The sequence below is a fragment of the Narcine bancroftii genome, chromosome 6, assembly GCF_036971445.1.
Source record: "Narcine bancroftii isolate sNarBan1 chromosome 6, sNarBan1.hap1, whole genome shotgun sequence".
Lineage (NCBI taxonomy): Eukaryota > Metazoa > Chordata > Chondrichthyes > Torpediniformes > Narcinidae > Narcine > Narcine bancroftii.
The window spans coordinates 131,505,586-131,523,058 of record NC_091474.1 but is presented as its reverse complement, the minus strand read 5'-3'; the positions used below and the strand labels follow the sequence as shown (position 1 = coordinate 131,523,058).

Below are 17,473 nucleotides of genomic sequence, written 5' to 3'. Positions count from 1 at the left end.
AAAATATTGGAATCTCATTAGATTTCTGTGATGGTCAATAAATGTTACTCGGAAATTGGAAATCCTACCATTGTACTCCAATAGATCAGGATGTTCCAAGATTTATTTAGGTTTCATCTAGATATAAGAAACATAGAATCATAGATCAATACAGTACAGAAACAGGCCCTTCTGTTCCAAACTATTATTCTACCCAGTCTCACTGACCATATCCCTCCATACACCTCCCATCATGTATCTGTCCAAATTCTTCTTAAAAATTAAAATTGAGCCCACATTCACCACTTCAGCTGGCAACTTGTTCCACATTCCCAGCACTTTCTGTGAGAAGTTGCCCCTACTGTTCCCCCTAAACTTTTCTCCTTTCACCCTTAAATCCTTGCTCTTCTAGTTTGTATCTCACCTACCATCAGTGTAAAAAGCTGACCTACATTTACTCTGTCCAGACTCCTCACAATTTTATTTACCTCTATCAAATCTCCCTTCATTCTTCTACAGTCCAGGGAATAAAGTCCTAACCAATTTAACCTTTTCCCATAACTCATTTCCTGAAGACTGGGCAACATTCTACTAAATCTTGTCTGTACTCTTTCAATCTTATTGATATCTTTCGTGTAGTTGGGTGTCCAAACCTGCACACAAAACTCCAAATTTAGCCTCATCAATGTCTTGTACAATTTTACCATAACATCCCAACCCCCATATACTCAATACTTTGATTTATGAAGGCTAATATCCCAAAAGTTCCCTTTACAACACTATGTACCTGTGATGCCACTCTCAGAGAATTATGTATCTGTGTTCCTAGATCTCTCTGATCTACCACACTTGCCATTTCTCTCCAATTTACCATGTATCTCCTTGGTTTGTTCTTCCAAAATGCAACACCTCACACTTGTCGACATTAAATTGCATCTGCCATTTTTCAGCCCATTTTTCCAGCTGGTCCAGATCCCTCTACAAGCTGTGAAAGCCTCTGTCCTTCCTCGCTGTAAGATCTGGCAAATTTGCTGATCTAATTTACCATAGATCATTGACATAGATGACAAACAACAATGGTCCCAGCACTGATCCCTGAGGAACACCATAAGTCACAGGCCGCCAGTCTGAGAAGCAATCATCCACTACCACTCTCTGGCTTCTCTCTTTAGCCAAATGATGAATCCTGTTGATTAACTCCCCATGAATACTGAGCATCTGAAACTTTTTGATTAACCTCCCATGTGGACCTCGTCAAAAGTCCTACTAAAGTCCATGTAGACAACTTCTGAAGCCTTTCCGACATCAACTTTCCTGGTAAAACTCTATCAGATTGGTTAAACATGACTTACCACACACAAACCCATGTTGACTATCCTTAATCAGTCCCTAAAAACACTTTCTAATAACATACCTACTACTAACATCAGACTCACTGATCTATAATTTCCAGGGTTAATTTGGAGCCTTTTTTAAATGACGGAAAAAAACATGAACTACCCTCCAATCCTCCAGTACTACATCTGAGGCTAAGGTCATTTTAAATATTTCTGCCAGATCCTCTGTAATTTCCACACCAGTCTCCTTCAAGGTCTGAGCAAATAACTTGCCAGGCCTGTAGATTTATCCACCCTTATTTGCTTTAAGATCACAAGAACCTCCTCCCCTTTAATCTGTATGGGTTCCATGATCTCACTGTTTGTTTTTCTTACTTTGTCTCTGTGCCAGCTTCCTGAGTAAATAATGATGCACAAAACTCATTTAAGATCTGTTCCAATTCATAGGCAACCACTCTGATATTCAAGACGATTAATTTTGTCCCTTGCTATCCTTTTGCTCTTAATATACCTGTAGGAACCCTTTGGTTTTTCCTTCATGTTGTCTACCAAAGCAACCTCATGTCTTCTTTTAGCCTTCCTGATTTCTTACTTGTTTTTTCTTGAATTCTCTATACACCTTGAGCACCTCATTTGCTCTGTGATGCCTATACCTGCTATACCTTTTTCTTCTTCCAAATCAGATCCCCAATAGCCCTTGCAAACCAAGGCTCCCTATGCTTGTTTACTATGCCTTTAAGCCTAACAGGAATTTGCAAACTCTATACAGTACGTTTCCAGTTATCCAAAATGCTTTGGACCGGACATTTTTCAGTTAACTGGATTTGTCGGGTAACTGAATTATGGGTTTAAGCAGCCCACTAGTATCATCAGAATACTGGTATCAGCTAATGGAAGAAAACAGAAGATCAGCCAATCCCTGACACCTCCCCACCACTCGCTATCCAGCCCAGGAGCCTGAGGTCCCCGCTCCTGCCCAGGAGGCCGGTCTCCTTGATGATGCCTGGACAGCAGAGAACCAAGTACAGTGGAGGGTAAAGAAGAAATTAAAAGAGAAAGGGGAGGGTGTTAACTGAAATGAGGACAATCTCCCCATGCGCTGCCTGACCTGCCGACATCCTCCAATCGCTCACTGATGTGTCGAGAATCCAGCTGTTCAGCGACTGTCTTTCCGGCTGGTTCTGAGCTCTGTTGCTCTCAAACCGGCGCTAACAGCACGTTGGAGCCCCACATGAGCATGTCGGGTGAAAAAAACTTTTTCACGTTGCCACCAAGAAAAGTTCAGAGAACTGAACTTTTCGGTTAACCAATTTTTGGATAATCTGAAACGTACTGTACTCTCAAAATTTCACCTTTGAAGGTCTTCTATTTACATAGAACAACCTTTCCTTAAAACAATGTATCCCAATCCACACATTTTAGATTCTTTCTCATTTCCTCAAAATTTGCCTTTCTCCAATTTAAAATTTCTACCCAAGGCCCAGACCTATCCTTCTCCATAATTAACTTGAAACTAATGGCATTATGATTACTGGACCCAAAATGTTCCCTGACACATACTTCTGCCGCTATCCTGTTTTGTTCCTTAATAGGAGATCCAGTATTGTATACTCTCTAGTTGGTACCTCTATATATTGATTTAGAAAACTTTCCCGAACACATTTGACAAACTCCAAGCCATCCAGCCCTTTTACAGTTTGGAAGTCCCAGTCAATATGTGGAAAGTAAAAATCTCCTATTATCTAATTCTTGCTGACTACTGAGCCGTCTAGAGGTCCTTTCAGGTGGACCCTCTGCCTTGAGGCCAGCAACAGGAGCAGATTTAAAACTGCGAGCGCACCTTTCAGGTGGCAGCCCTAAAAGGCTATTGCAGCAGTAACTGGTTCACCCAAAAGAGCCCATTCATATCGAGAGGTTCCTCGTAGTGCTTCTGGATCTGATGTAGGCGGGGTGACTGGTGCCGCAGCGCCACACGGCATAAATATGCAGCATATCAATGGCCATCTTCCCTACCCATAGTCCTCCATGCAGTTGGAACTACTCTGTGTTTCCCACAACAGTTCCAATTGCATGGGGGATTATAAGAAGGGAAGACCGCCATTGCTGTGCTGCATTTTGAGCTGCAGAGAGCGGTCCCTGTGCAGGAGCGGCCAGCCAGGCTGTGACAGCCCGCACCAGCTGCCCCCCAACATCTCCCACGGGCTGCCCCTGCCCTAACGACCTGCGCAGAACTTCCCTGCCTTGATGGCCGCCCCTGCCCCGACAGCCCCCACTGACCTCCACTCCCTAATGGGGCCGGGGGCTGTCAGGCAGCAGGGAGTTGGGTTGCAGGCTGATGGAGTCATCAGCTCACCCCAAGGCAGCCGCTCACAGCGGCTACACATTCAGGTGCAGCGGCACACCGTCGATTATCCCTCCCAGAGGAAGGTTGGCGTCGGCATCTCAGAGGCTCTTCTGCCACATTCAGGTGAGTATGTCCTTAGTCACAAGGTGGGGAAATTATGCGGCTTAACAAAGAGGGGTTCAGACCACCTGTAAGGGCCTTATAATACAACCCATGAGTGTAGTCATACCTTTCCCATTCCTCAATTCCACCCATATCACCTCAGCCCTCTTGTCTGTCCTTCCTGATCACAGCTGTGATATTTTCCCTGATGACCAATGCCAGTTCATTCTCCCCGTTTTTCGCATCTGAATCAACAGAAGGCTGTAAATTTGAACTGCATCAAGTTTCACTAACGGCCTCAATGTCATAATTCCACATGTTGAGTCACGTTCTAAGCTCATATGCCTTTCCTAAAATACTTCTTGCAATGAAATAGATGCACTTAAGAAAATTGCCATCACTTACAACCCGTTACATGCATTATTCACTTCATCCTTTTCCCCTTCCATTCCCCTAGCTACTCTGGCACTCTGGTTCCCATCTCCCTATAAATCTAGTTTAAATCTCCCACTACTAGCAAACCTTCCCACAAGGATATTAGTCCCTCTCCAGTTCAGATGTAAACTGTCTTATCAGAACAGGTCCCACCTTCCCTGGAAGAGAAACCAATGATCCAAAAACGTGAAGCCCTCCCTCCTGCACCACATCTTTAGCCATGTGTTAAGCTGCAATAATGGTCAGTTGAGACAGGGAGGAAATTTAAGGGAGAAGCAGCAAAAGTTAAGAAGAAAGATCCTTGAATGTCTGTAGAACATTTCATGATCTTGGGATACGTTAAAGTAATTTGTGGTGAGTATATCTATTACTGTAGAATATAGTGCAGTTATCGTGTGTGCAACAAACTGTTTAAAAAGCATCATGAAACTCAGCAGACAGTCTCTTTTGGTGATGTCCTCTTACCAATGATATAAGTGAGAACTCACTTTCTCTTCAAAAGCAGGGCGTGGAACATTTTGTAGCTCTTTGAAAAATTCCAAAGATTGACATCATATGCTCACTTAATTGTTTCCATTAAAGATATGAGTTTTGTTTCTGGTTTGAAGCTAATATGCAGATGAGTTTTAATCATCTGAGTTATGACTTGAGAAAATGTTCTGGCTGATATCAGCTGCATAATGTGTGACAGCCAGTGTTTGGAGAGATCAAATCAGAATCAAATTCCTGACACACAGAAGGAAATAACCTTTCAGTCTGATGGAGGATAGAACCATAGAAAATTACAGCACAGAAAACAGGCCATTCAGCCTGTGCCAAAACATAATTCCTCCAGTCCCACTGACCTGCAACCACTCCATAAACCTCCAGATCTCCCCCACTCATATATCTATCTAATTGATTCTTAAAACTTAAGAGTGAACCTGTAGCCGCACAGTACTTGAAAGAAGACACACAGACGTAGTGTAGTCAGGTTAAGCTCTGAGTTTTATGAGGGCTCAGGCCCAACTTTTATACTTGCACTGTTCCAACCGTGGCCCCCTTTTGCTGATGTCACAACATGCATAACAAAAGTGGTTTTCCCACATGCAAGTACTTTCCTTCTTCCCCGCGCATGCAAGTCCTTCTTCCCCGCGCACTGTCCCTGTCTGTTGGCTGTTCAGCAAGGCCAGCACTATTTTGTGATCACTGGCCTTTAAGCTGCCCTTGATGTTCACCCGCCAGTTCACTTGTTTGGGCCAGTGGTGCTGTGCGGCGTGTTGGCCTTTGGTGCCGATTGCTGCGGCAGCAGGCCACCACAAGCCCTCATTTACCGTTTCAGATGGCAGCTCTTTTCAAACTCCCACTAGTCTGAGTGAAGAAATTCCCCCTAATGTTCTCCCTAAACCTTTTACCTTTCACCCTAAAGTCATATCCTCTTGTATTTATCTCTCCCAATCTAAGTGGAAAGAGTCTACTCGCATTTACTCTGTTTTTACCTCTCATAATTTTGTAAACCTCTATCAATCTCCTCTCATTCTTCTGCATTCCAAGGAATAAAGTCCCATCCGGTTTAATCTTTCCCTGTAACTCAATTCCTGAAGACCAATAATATCCTAGTAAATCTTCTCTGCACTCTTTCAATCTTACTGATATCCTTACTATAGTTTGGCAACCAGAACTGTACACATTACTCCAAATTTGGCCTCACCCATGTCTTATGCAATTTCACCATAAAATCCCAACTCCTCCTGATTTATGAAGGCCAAGATGCCAAAAGCTTTCTTTACAAACCTGTCTACCTGTGACGCCACTTTTTTGGGAATTATGTATCTGTATTCCCAGATCCCTTTGTTCCTCAACACTCCTCATTGCCCTATCATTTAGGGCATGTCCTTCCTTGGTTTTTCCTTCCAAAATGCAACACCTTACACTTGTCTGCATTGAATTCCATCTGCCATTTTCTGACCCATTTTTCCAGTTGGTCCAGATCCCACTGCAAGCTTTGAAAGTCATCTTTGCTATCCACAACACCTCCAATCTTAGTGTCATCAGCAAACTTGCTGATTCAATTTCCCGTATTAACATCAGATCATTGATATAAACACAAACAATGGTCCCAGCACCGATCCTTGTGACACACCACTAATGACACGCCTGTTGACTGAGAAGCAATCATCCACAACCACTTATCCAATTCAGCCAATTTCAAATCCATTTTACAACCTCGCCATGGATACCTAATGTCTGAACCTCTGAACTAACCTCCCATGTGGGACCTTGTCAAAGGCCTTACTAGAGTCCATGTAGACAACATCCACAGCCTTTCCTTCATCTACTTTCTTGATAACCTCCTCAAAAATCTCTATAAGATTCATTAAACATGACCTACCACCCACAAAGCTGTGCTGACCATCCTTAATTAGCCCTTAGCTGTCCAAATACTTGTATATCCTATCTCTCAGAGCACCCTAAAAGTACAAGATGACGAATGTGAGATGGAGGACTAATGTGAGATATGAAACCTTTGGTCCAAAAGGGTGGAAAATACATCATTGTTAATCAGTGCTGACAGAAAGCTCTTCAGCTCTGTAATTTTGGACTGCAGTAAGTTACTGACTACCTTCCAACTCAAGGTCAGTTAATGCCTGACTGGGTAGTATTCTGATGGCAATACAATTCTGATGCACAGGTCCATGTGAAGGAATGTTGCCCTTGTTGGGGATAGCAATAAAAATTCACCAGAAAAAATCCAAATTTTAGAGAGTTTAGTGATGAAATTCAATGTGGAGGATAAGCCTACATCCTAAAGATGCATTTTCTGAATAGATTAGGGGATGTTTGGAAACTTGCAATTCTAGGCTGAAGAGCTTCATGACTGCCTGCTGCCTCAGTTGCTCCACAGCAGATGCAATCTCACAGGCTCTCCATTCAGCCCTGTATCACCTGAACTACAGCAACATGTGCATCAGGCTGCTTTTCACTGACGATAGCTCAGCTTTGAATACCATCATACTCTCAGTACTAGTCAGCAAGCTTCAAAACCTGGGATCCACATTTCCCTCTGCAACTGGATTCTTGCCTCATCAGAGTCAGTATGAATTGGAAACAGCATCTCCTCCTCAATGATAATCAACACAGGCACACATCAAGGATGCATGATTAGCCCACTACTCTACTTGCTCTACACTCATGACTGTGTGGCTAGGCAAGATTTGAATGCCATCTACCAATTTGCTGATGACACCATGGTCGTTGACAGAATCACAGATGGCATTGAGAAAGTATACAAGAGTGAGATAGATCAGATGGATGAGTAATGTCAAAACAACAACAACCTTGCACTCGGTATTCGCAAAACTAAGGAACTGATTGTGGACTTCAGGAAGGGGAAATCAGGGGAACACAAACCAGTCGTCATTGACAGGTCAGCAGTGGAAAGGATAAAGAACTTTAAATTCCTGAGTCTCAACATCGCTAAAGATCTATCCTGGTGCCTCCATATTGATGCAATCATGTAGAAGGTTTGCCACAGCTTTCTTTCATGAGGAGTTTGAGGAGATTTGGTCTGTCATTAAAGACTTGCAAATTTCTACCATGGAGACCATTCTGACTGGTTGCATCACTGTACATTAGCACCTCCGTGCTGTTGTGGATGCATACTTACCTTCAACGAGAGTGCAGTGGTGTAACTGAGCACGTTTTTCAAAAGTGGCACCTTTCCTCTACCCCCCCCCCCCCCAGTTTTCCTCCAGTGCCACCCTGGTCTAATGGCACTGCCGGCCGCCCACCACCACCCCCCCCCCCCCTGTCCCATACTGCTGAAAATTCACTGCAGCTCACCATTCAATCACTGACTCACAATCTGGTATGGATCGTGGTGCCTTTTTTATGTGCTCGCTCTCCCTAACTTGAGAACCTAGCTACACAATCAGAGATATCCTCCAGCCCTACCTTCCCTGCAGTTTTACACGTTTCTTTTGTCTCTTTTTCAGTTCCTATGAAGGTTTTTTGACATGAAATGTTGACTCTCTTCCTCTTCCTATTGATCTACCCTGATGTGCAGAGCGTTTCCAGCATCTTTTGATGTTGTTTTCTATTTCTGGCCTGTTTTATTCCTTCTTTCAATAACTTTGTTTAAATCTCCTAAATTCCCTTTTGAAATAAACCTCTTTTTCTGCCCCACGAAAGATTTAAAGCACTTCTTAAATCCTGTCTCGCTGACCAAGCTTTAAGTTTTCTCTTTAATGTTTCCTCGAAGTTCTCAGGAAAATTTCCATGAGGCATCTTGGAGCATCTGACCATATTATAAATATTATTTCTCATTACAAAGAAACATTTCAAATGGGACAATAGGGTCTTTGGGTGGAAAGGAGGCAACTTACTCAGTCTTGTGTTCTTTGAGTGTCCCAGTTGAATTGACCTCAGTGACTAATACACATTCTCTCAATTTTTTTTGTCCCAGATAACTGACAAGAAAATGGATAGGATTAGTTGGTTGGCAGAGAACTTAGATGCCTGTTGATGTTAAATATAAGGCCTATCTGTAATATCACTTTTGCGTTGCTATAGTTTCTAAAATAATGGTGAGAAATCATTTTAATTTAATTCTGCTTGTGCTAAAATTGTTAGTTTTTATCTATAATTTACAATGAGTGTACAGTCAGCATTGTTTTTAACAGCTAATATAATACGTGTGATTCTAGAATGTGTGTCAAAAGGTACACCAATTCTGTACTTGGTTTTATTTAAATATGCACAGCAAGTAACATCTTTGGATCAGATCCTGACTCCCTCTGGTTTCACCTTTCTCAAACTAATAATCATCCTATCAGCAGAAAGGAAATGTGTAAATTATAACCAACAGCCTGTTATAATATGCAGATTGGACAGTCATATACCAATAATCAAAGTACACCTTGTGCACAAATATATCCAGCACCCTATGGTATTATTATAATGCCCCATATGTAAACATGCACTGAATAATTCAAGAGACATATCTCTGCCAAGCATTCTCTTATAATGCACACTGCTCATACATGATCCATCAGAATGTGTGGCACTCTTAAGTGTAAAATACATAACTGGTCCCCCACTCCTCCCCAGTCCGCACCAACATCAGTTGCAGTACTATCTTGTCCACCATGTTTTGTTGAGAAACAGAGGTTTAATTTACTCCAGAAGCCTTGTGGCTTTCATCCTGGCAAATGCCATTTCCATCTCCTTGCTGGAGAAGATAGTGTGCTGTTAGCGTGAGTGAAGGACATGGGTTGCTGGTACTGTAATAGCATTGTGCTGACCTCTACACTAACTGTGTCTTCTCCTGTTCTGTTTCTAAACAAAACCAAGTGCCTGCAGCTCCTGTAGTATTCCATCAGTAATTGTATGTCGAATTGTTATTATCTATAAATGCTTTCCATTCCTCTTGATATAATGGGAGACTGATCAGAGTTGTTTATTTACCCATTTTAAATGTTATTGTTTACCAGTGCCTCTCACAGCTGCATTCTGTGCCAGAATGTTAAAAAACTCGTATTTCATAAATTCAAAGGCTTTGCAGATTAATGTATTTTCATCAGTTCTTTGTTGAAAATGTGACAACATAAAGTCACTCTTTCTATGAAATGATTTGTTAATGTTTCTCGCTTTTAGTTTCCTCAGAATTCAAACATTTAATCCAAATTATTTAATCATATTAATATTTTGGACATTATTCTCCCCCTTTGCTGAACTATATAGTCTGTTTAATTCACAATATTTCTAGCTTTAAAGGTAAATTCTTGTAAAAACATATTTTAAAGAAAAAAATTTGAAACAACCATTTAGGCTTCTCCTTCTGTTGAGTAGTAATGGTATAAGTTTGAGGGAATACATGTGTTTTCTGGTCTGAGCCTGTTTTCCCTTCTCAGGCTTCAATTGTGCATCCGGACCCTGCGAGGAACCAAATCCTTGTGAACATGGTGCAGAGTGCATGGAGGAAATAGATCTGGACAGGAACCCCCTGGGATTTCACTGCACATGCACAAAAGGCTTCACTGGCCCACGCTGTGAGTTCAACGTGAACAGCTGCAGCTCTTCGCCCTGCCTCCAAGGATCATGCTACAACAGTGAGTTCAGGATGATTAGCCAATACCTTACATGGACCCTGAGGCTCTGCTCTTCCCACTAGAATCATAGAAAGTGCAAAACCTATCCCTCCATCTCCTCCCTCACCTCTATTCAGACCTTCCAGGTGAATCAGCTCAGCATGCTCATCGATCAATGTAACCTACTGTGTTCAGTTCACTCGGTGTGGCCTCCTCTTCATCAGTGAGACCAAACACAGATTGAGTGACTTCTTAATACTTACATGAATGATTCTGAACTTGAGCTTCTCTGAGCCAAACATGTTAACTTCCCCAATTATTCCTACACATATATATCTGTCTTTGCCCTCATCCATTGAGGAACAACATATCATATTCCTCCCAGAGAGCCTTAAAACTAATGGCATAATGTTAATTTTTCTAATTATAGGTTACCCCCACCCCATTTTGTTCCACTGATTCAATCACTTCTCGACCTCGTTCTGTACTTTATTTCCCCTTCTCCCTAAATTACTCCCTCAATGTTCTTCTACCCCTTTCCTTGTGGTCTCACCCTTTACTCCACCTCTAAACGTTCTGTCCTATCACATCTGGGCCCTCCCCCTGATTTTTTTTTATTTCACCCTTTTGTCTCTATCTTTGTCTTGAGAAAAAGTCCCATTCCAAAACATTGACTAACCATTTTTACCCACGGATGCTGTCTGACCTACCTAGTTCCTCTAGCAATTCTTTGCTCAAGATTCTAGCACCTGCAGCTTTTGTGTTTTGCTTCCTTACATAGAGCGGCCTCACCTGCATTATCCAACTCTGGTTGGACACAATTTTTCACATGGATCCCTCACTTCGTTGCCTTGTTCCTCTCTCCTCCGTTGGTTTCCCAGAATTTCTATCTTCTCTTTGTGCAAGATGAAATACTGCAGATGCTGGAAATCTGGAATAAAAAAATGAGAATACTCAAGGTGCACAGCAGACCAGAAGATATCTGTGAAGAGGGAAACTAAGTTTTTTTTAGAGATAGGTCAGTGTGTGTCAGAATGCAGCCCAAGGTCATTCAAACACTTTTTGTCTCCATCTTATCACAGATGCTCTTTATAAAGAGTAAAGAGCAGTGTTTAAAGAAAACAAAGCAATGGTTTTCTTAGCCACGTTTATCTCTTTGCTGGTCATCACGGTGCCTTTGAAATTAATCCCTGATTGCTGAGTGACTCTGAAGGATTGCTAATTCTTCTTAGTTTTATGGCGAAACACAAATGCAGCAGGTCCAACAGAATTCATAGATAGAAACAGTCAGTCAATATTTCGGGTTGGGACCCTTTATGAAGATGAGTGGAAAGGGGCCGATGTTACGTGCATAAAGCTTGGAAAGGGGCCCACAGCTGTTGGATCTGAAGATGTGAGAGGAGGAGATAATACAGAGGGAAAGATGACAAGAAAAAGTGGTGGGGGGGTAGAAAAAATTGAGACAGGAAAGAATAAGGACAGGTAGAGGAAGAGAAAGTTGGTTGTGAGGAGAAACAGCAGGCAATGTAACGCAAATATATCTTGATCCTTGGTAGTTGATGAACTTCAAAGACCACAAGTTGCCAGAACGATAGGGTTTTAATTGGTTAAAACTGTATGTACACTCATTTTGCTTGCCCCGAGTCCAGAGCTCGTACTGGAGGAGGGGTCTGGGCATAACAGCCTTTATTAGGGGATTCCCAGGGGAGGATTCACTGGAACAGTCAGTATGGAGGTGGGCCAGCCATACATACAGAGATGGTAACCAATAGTCATACAGTGGTATAACCACAGTCGTCCCTTTATGTGTAACTGCTGTGACTCCTATCATTGTGCTTCAAGTTTTCGGGAGTCACTCCCAGTGCTAATGAGAAAATTCTTAATGAGATTTCAGTTGTTTGTCTCTGATACTCAAAACCGTGGAATATGACAATACTGTTCCCTTGATAAGTTAATTGTTTGTAAAGCCTAGACAGAATAGTGAAGCATGATGCACAATAAGGTTTGACAAATGGAAAATGTAATCCCTAAAATACAACAACAGACAACGGAATGGAAATTTCCATGAAGTGTCACAGAGCCATGTTTTGGTTTTGGGTTTCTGCAAACAGATTTTTAAAAAATGGTTGGTCACCCTTGGGATGAGCTTTGTCATCTTTCATTAGAAATCACACAAGATGTTTGATTTTGGGGATCTTGAGCATGCTTCATCATATCTGTTCAGTAGTTTTACGCTTGGAATATCCAAGTGCCCCTTGATGGCATATGGTGAAGAAGGCTGGAGTTATGAAGGATCTGGAATATTTAGTGAGATTAACTGCAATGGCATGTGCAAATGCAAAGTGACACCACAGATTACATGGTATATTTTAGAGATAATAAAGAACTAAGGGATCTATGTGGAACTCCAATAAATCCAGGGTGTTAAGAGCTGTAATTAATGCTGTCATCAGTAGTGAGCACAGCTGTACTGTTCCAAAATGCAGCACAATTTTTTTGGAATATCATAAATGATGAAAGAGTGGAGAAAACTCTGATCATTAGCCTTGGAAGATGATGATAAATTGAAAATGGAATCAGCATTTTTATTTAAATGGAGTCAAATAGCACAGCATTGTGTTCCATGGGAAGAATGTTAATCAGGATGAAGCTGACCATACTGAGGTATTATGGCTATTTCTCTCATCTCTTAATGTCTTTCTTACAGTGCTGGATGAGTTTTACTGCCAGTGTAGCCCTGGATTTGCTGGTGTGCTTTGTGACCAGAACATCGATGACTGCCTCGGCAACTGGTGTGAGCACAATTCCACTTGTGTGGATCGCCATCTGGTTAGTTTCAGCGACAAGTTTCTACACCTGATATTATATTTTCTTACCTTTCAGCATTAAACTAATCAATAACACTGCTTTCATGCATTACTAGCTTTGCAGAGTTGTCCATTTTATCAGGGTCATTATAAAAATAATGCATTTTCTTAGAAACTGGCCATTCAACTTGATTAGCGCATGCCAGTGTTCATAATCAACGCAAGTATCCTTCCATCCCTTTTCATCTCACTCGGTGTCCTTTTATATTTTTTTCTGCTTATGTTTTTTTTGAGTTCTCCTTGGATGCGGGGGTGTCAGTGCCTTGGATACATCCTGTGGCAGTGAGTTCTATGCTCCTGCTGGTCTCTGGGTGAGGATATTTATCTGTGGAATTATTGGATGTTTTGGTCATTCTGTTTTAAAGGAGCAATAAGGATTCATGGTACAATCATATGTTTATGCGGAATCAAAATTGGGTGATTCTTCTTGGTAATGGTCAATAGCATAATGTTCATGATAAAGGGGGACTCTATTTTAGAAACACAGAAAAGCTGGAAGAACTCTGTGGATCTCACTGCGTCCATTGGATGTAAAGATATATTACTGAAGTTTCGGGCCTGAACCCTTTTTCAAGGTATGGGAATAAACAGGCAGCACCTGAATGAAAGTAATAGGCAGTACAGAACAACAGACAAAATGTAATAATTGAATATGGAGAAAAGCCCAGGAGAGGGGAAAGGTGAGAATTGATAGGAGGAGGGAGGGGATTTGGCTCTGTGAATTCAAAGGGAAGAGAAAGTGACAGAGCTACAGTAAAAGAGACATTATGGGGGTGGGGTGGTGTTAGCTAATGGAAACTGGAGATTGATGTTATCTGGTTGGAGGGTGGCCAAATGGAATATAAGGAGTTGTTCCTCCAATTTACTGGTGTCTTAGCCTGGCTGTGCTTGAGACTATGGATAGATATGTCAGCAAGATAATGGGGCAGGGAATTGAAATGGGTGGTCACTGGTAGATCTATGCTATTGCAGCGGGCAGAGACAAGGTGCTAAATGAAGGGATTACCCAGTCTGCGTCCATTCTCTCTGATGTAGAGGAGACCAGACTGGGAGCACTGGATGAAGTAGATGACCCCTGCAGATTCACGTCTATGGCTCTGTTCTTCTCCCCCACTGTTTCTTTTATTCAAGTGCTGCCTACTTCTTCGCATACCTCAAAGAAGAGCTCAGGCCCAAAATGTCAGTAATATATCTTTACTTCCTATGGACTCTGTGGGACCTGCTGAGTTCCTCCAGGATTTCTGTGTTTTACTGCAATCACAGCGTCTGCAGACTTTCGTGTTTATAGGATTCTATTTTAATATGTTCTGTATCGGCAAATGACGCAGCGATAGCCAGACTTGTTCACTGCAGTGTTCAGAGAGGGATTTTTTCTGAATAAAAACACACAATGCTGGAGAATCCCAGCAGGTCAAACAATGTCCTTTATGTAGTAAAGGCAGAGATACATAAATGGATTTTTTTCAGGGTATTGTTGAGACCCTCTCTAGGAAGATTACATGCCTGCAGAAACGGATTGGGTGGGTGGGGGGAGTGAGGTTTAGGAAGTGTTGCTCGCCATCAGATTGACATTTTCTTTCTTCGTTCAAAGAGAAAATTTGAAAATCTTCGTTCAAAACTTCACTTGCAGGATTCGAATGCTGGGAGACTGGGTTACAGGGTCTCCAGATGCACGTTACAGAGCTGCATTCAAGCAGTGCTGGTTGCACTGTCGTAAGTGATCTTTTTCAGTTGATGAACTGTCTGACTTGCAGACAAGTGAAATGATCCCATAGGCAATGATTCAGTATTTGTAATGCAAAGAATGGTAGACATCACTCAACAATTACAACCAAAACAGATTCTCAGCTCAAGTCAGGCCCTGAGGCCTCTGCTTCTACCATCCTCCTGGCCAATGTACAATCTTTAGAAAATAAATTGGCTGAGCTGAGAAGCAAAGCGATCTGGGAATACAGATCCATGGTTCGCTGAAGGTGGCGTCACAGATGGACAGGGTGTGGAGAAAGCTTTTGGCATCTTAGCCTTTATAAAACAAAGTATTGCGTATGGAAATTGGGATTTGATATTGAAGTTGTTTAAAACATTGGTGAGGCCAAATTTGGAATATTGTGTGCTGTTCTGGTCACCTGACTACAGGGAGGATATCAGTAAGATTGAAAGAGTGCAGAGAAGATGTTGCTGGATTTTCACGAATTGAGTTTCAGGGAAAGATTAAACAGTTAGAACTTTATTCCTTGAGTGAAGAATAAAGGGGTATAAACAGAGGGGTACAGGCAGAGCAAATGTGAGTAGGCTCTTTCCACTTAGATTGGGAAAGATAAATACAAGAGGACGTAACTTTAGGGTGAAAAGTAGAAGGTTTAGGGGATATATTAGAGGAAAGGTCTTCAGTCAGAGAGTGGTGGAAATGAGCTGCCTGCATGTGGGCTCGATCTTAAGAATAAATTGTATAGATCCATGGATGTGAGAGGTCTGGAAGGTTATGGAATGGGAGCAAGTCAATGGAATTAGTGGAATAATGGTAGGTACAGACTAGAAGGGCTGAATGGCCTGTTTTCTGTGCTATAGTGTTCTATGGTTCTAACAGAATCAGATTACAGCAGCATAGGGACAAGGGGGATTGCTGTGTGATGTGCTTCTCTGAGGCTTGGCTAAATAAGAGCATTCCGATGACAATGCCACAGCCTGAGGGATTCATCCTCCACCCTGTGGACTGGACACCAGCGTCAGGTAAAGGCAGACGCAGTGGCGTTAGTATCATCGTCAGTTCATCATGACTGACAAATGTGAAGTTGATCTCCTGGTCCTGCTCCCCTGACCTGAAACATCTGGTGATCAAGTGTCGACCATTCTGGGTTTTCACTGGGCTCTTCAGTTTCCTTCCATCCTTCAAAATGTACTGGGGTCATAGGTCAATTGATTGTATTTGGGTGGCACAGGCTCATGAGCCAGAAGAGCTTGTTACCATGCTGGATGTCTAAATTTTTAAAATTCCATCTGCCAAGGAGTTCTGCACTAAGTGCAGAGTGAGCACTCAGTATTTCCCGTGGTGAAATGCTTTGAGAGGTTCGTCATGGCCAGAATGAACGCTCAGCTAAGTAAAGATGTGAACCCACTGCAATTCACAACCGACACAATCGCTTCACAGCAGATGCAACCTCACTGGCTCTTCACTCAGCTCAGCTTTCAACACCACCTCAGTACTGATCAGCAGTCTTCAAAACCTGGGCCTCTGCACCTCACCCTCCAACTGAATCCTTGACTTCCTTATCAGAAGACGACAGTCAGTACGAATTGGAATCGTCTCCTCTTGACTGACAATCAACACAGCCGCCCATCAAGGATGCGTGCGTAGCCCATTGCTGTACTCGGGACACCCCCATGACTGTGTGACCAGGCATAATTCAAATGCCATTGACAAATTTGCTGGCACAACACGGTTGTTGGCAGAATCACAGACGGCAATGGGGAAGCGCACAGGAGTGAGACAGATCAGCTGGTTGAGTGGGGTCACAACAGCAGCCTTGCACTCAATGTTAGTAAAACCAAGGAAATGGTTGTGCACTTCAGGATGGGAAAATCAGAAGAACATTGGAAAGAGTTATGAACTTGAAGTTCCTAGGTGTCAACAACTCTGAAGATCTGTCCTGGGGCCTTCATATTGATACAATCAGGAAGAAGGCTCGCCAGCTGCAATATTTCGTGAGGAGATTTGTAATGTCATCCAAGACTCTTGTAAATTCTACAGGTGTACCGAGGAGAGCATTCTGACTGGTTGATTCAATCTCTGGTTAGGAGGTACCAATGCACATGACAGGAAAAGAATAGAGAGTTGTGAACTTCACCCAGGTCATGCTCTCTTCACTCTGCTACCATCAGGAAGGAGGTAGAATACCCAGCCACACAGAAATAACTTCTTCCCCTCTGCCATCAGATTTCTGAATGGACAATGGACCAGAGACACTACCTCACTTATCTCTTCTTTTGCATTAATTTGTTTATTTAATCTTTTAAATAATGTAATTTTTTTTTGGCAATTTGCACCTGTAATGCTGCCGTAAAACAGCGAATTTCGTGACACATGTTCATGAGAGTAAATTCTGATTCTGTTTTTGGGATTTCTACATTTCCAAAATGGCAGCTAAATTTTCTACATTGCCAGGGAGTAAATTTCAAAAGTTTGATGAGTAATAAACCTTTTGAGAACATAATTGTTTGTGAAAGATACGAATGACAAACACAACTGATACATTGCTTGTATTTCACACAGGACAAAAATTATCAATTTGCATTTGTGTCATAGGTTAAGGCTGGCTTTTTAAAATCTGAATTTTTTAAAAT

The 17,473-nt window shown here is 42.1% G+C and overlaps 1 protein-coding gene across 1 annotated transcript in view; it reads left to right on the top strand.

Moving 5' to 3' along the window:
• The window catches only part of eys (eyes shut homolog), a 986,043-nt gene that overhangs the window by 97,535 nt on the left and 871,035 nt on the right, over positions 1-17,473 (top strand). Inside the window, exons 6-7 of the mRNA XM_069886108.1 lie at positions 10,089-10,286; positions 12,973-13,094. Coding sequence (XP_069742209.1) covers positions 10,089-10,286; positions 12,973-13,094 — 320 coding nt within the window. The remainder of the gene's footprint in view (positions 1-10,088; positions 10,287-12,972; positions 13,095-17,473) is intronic.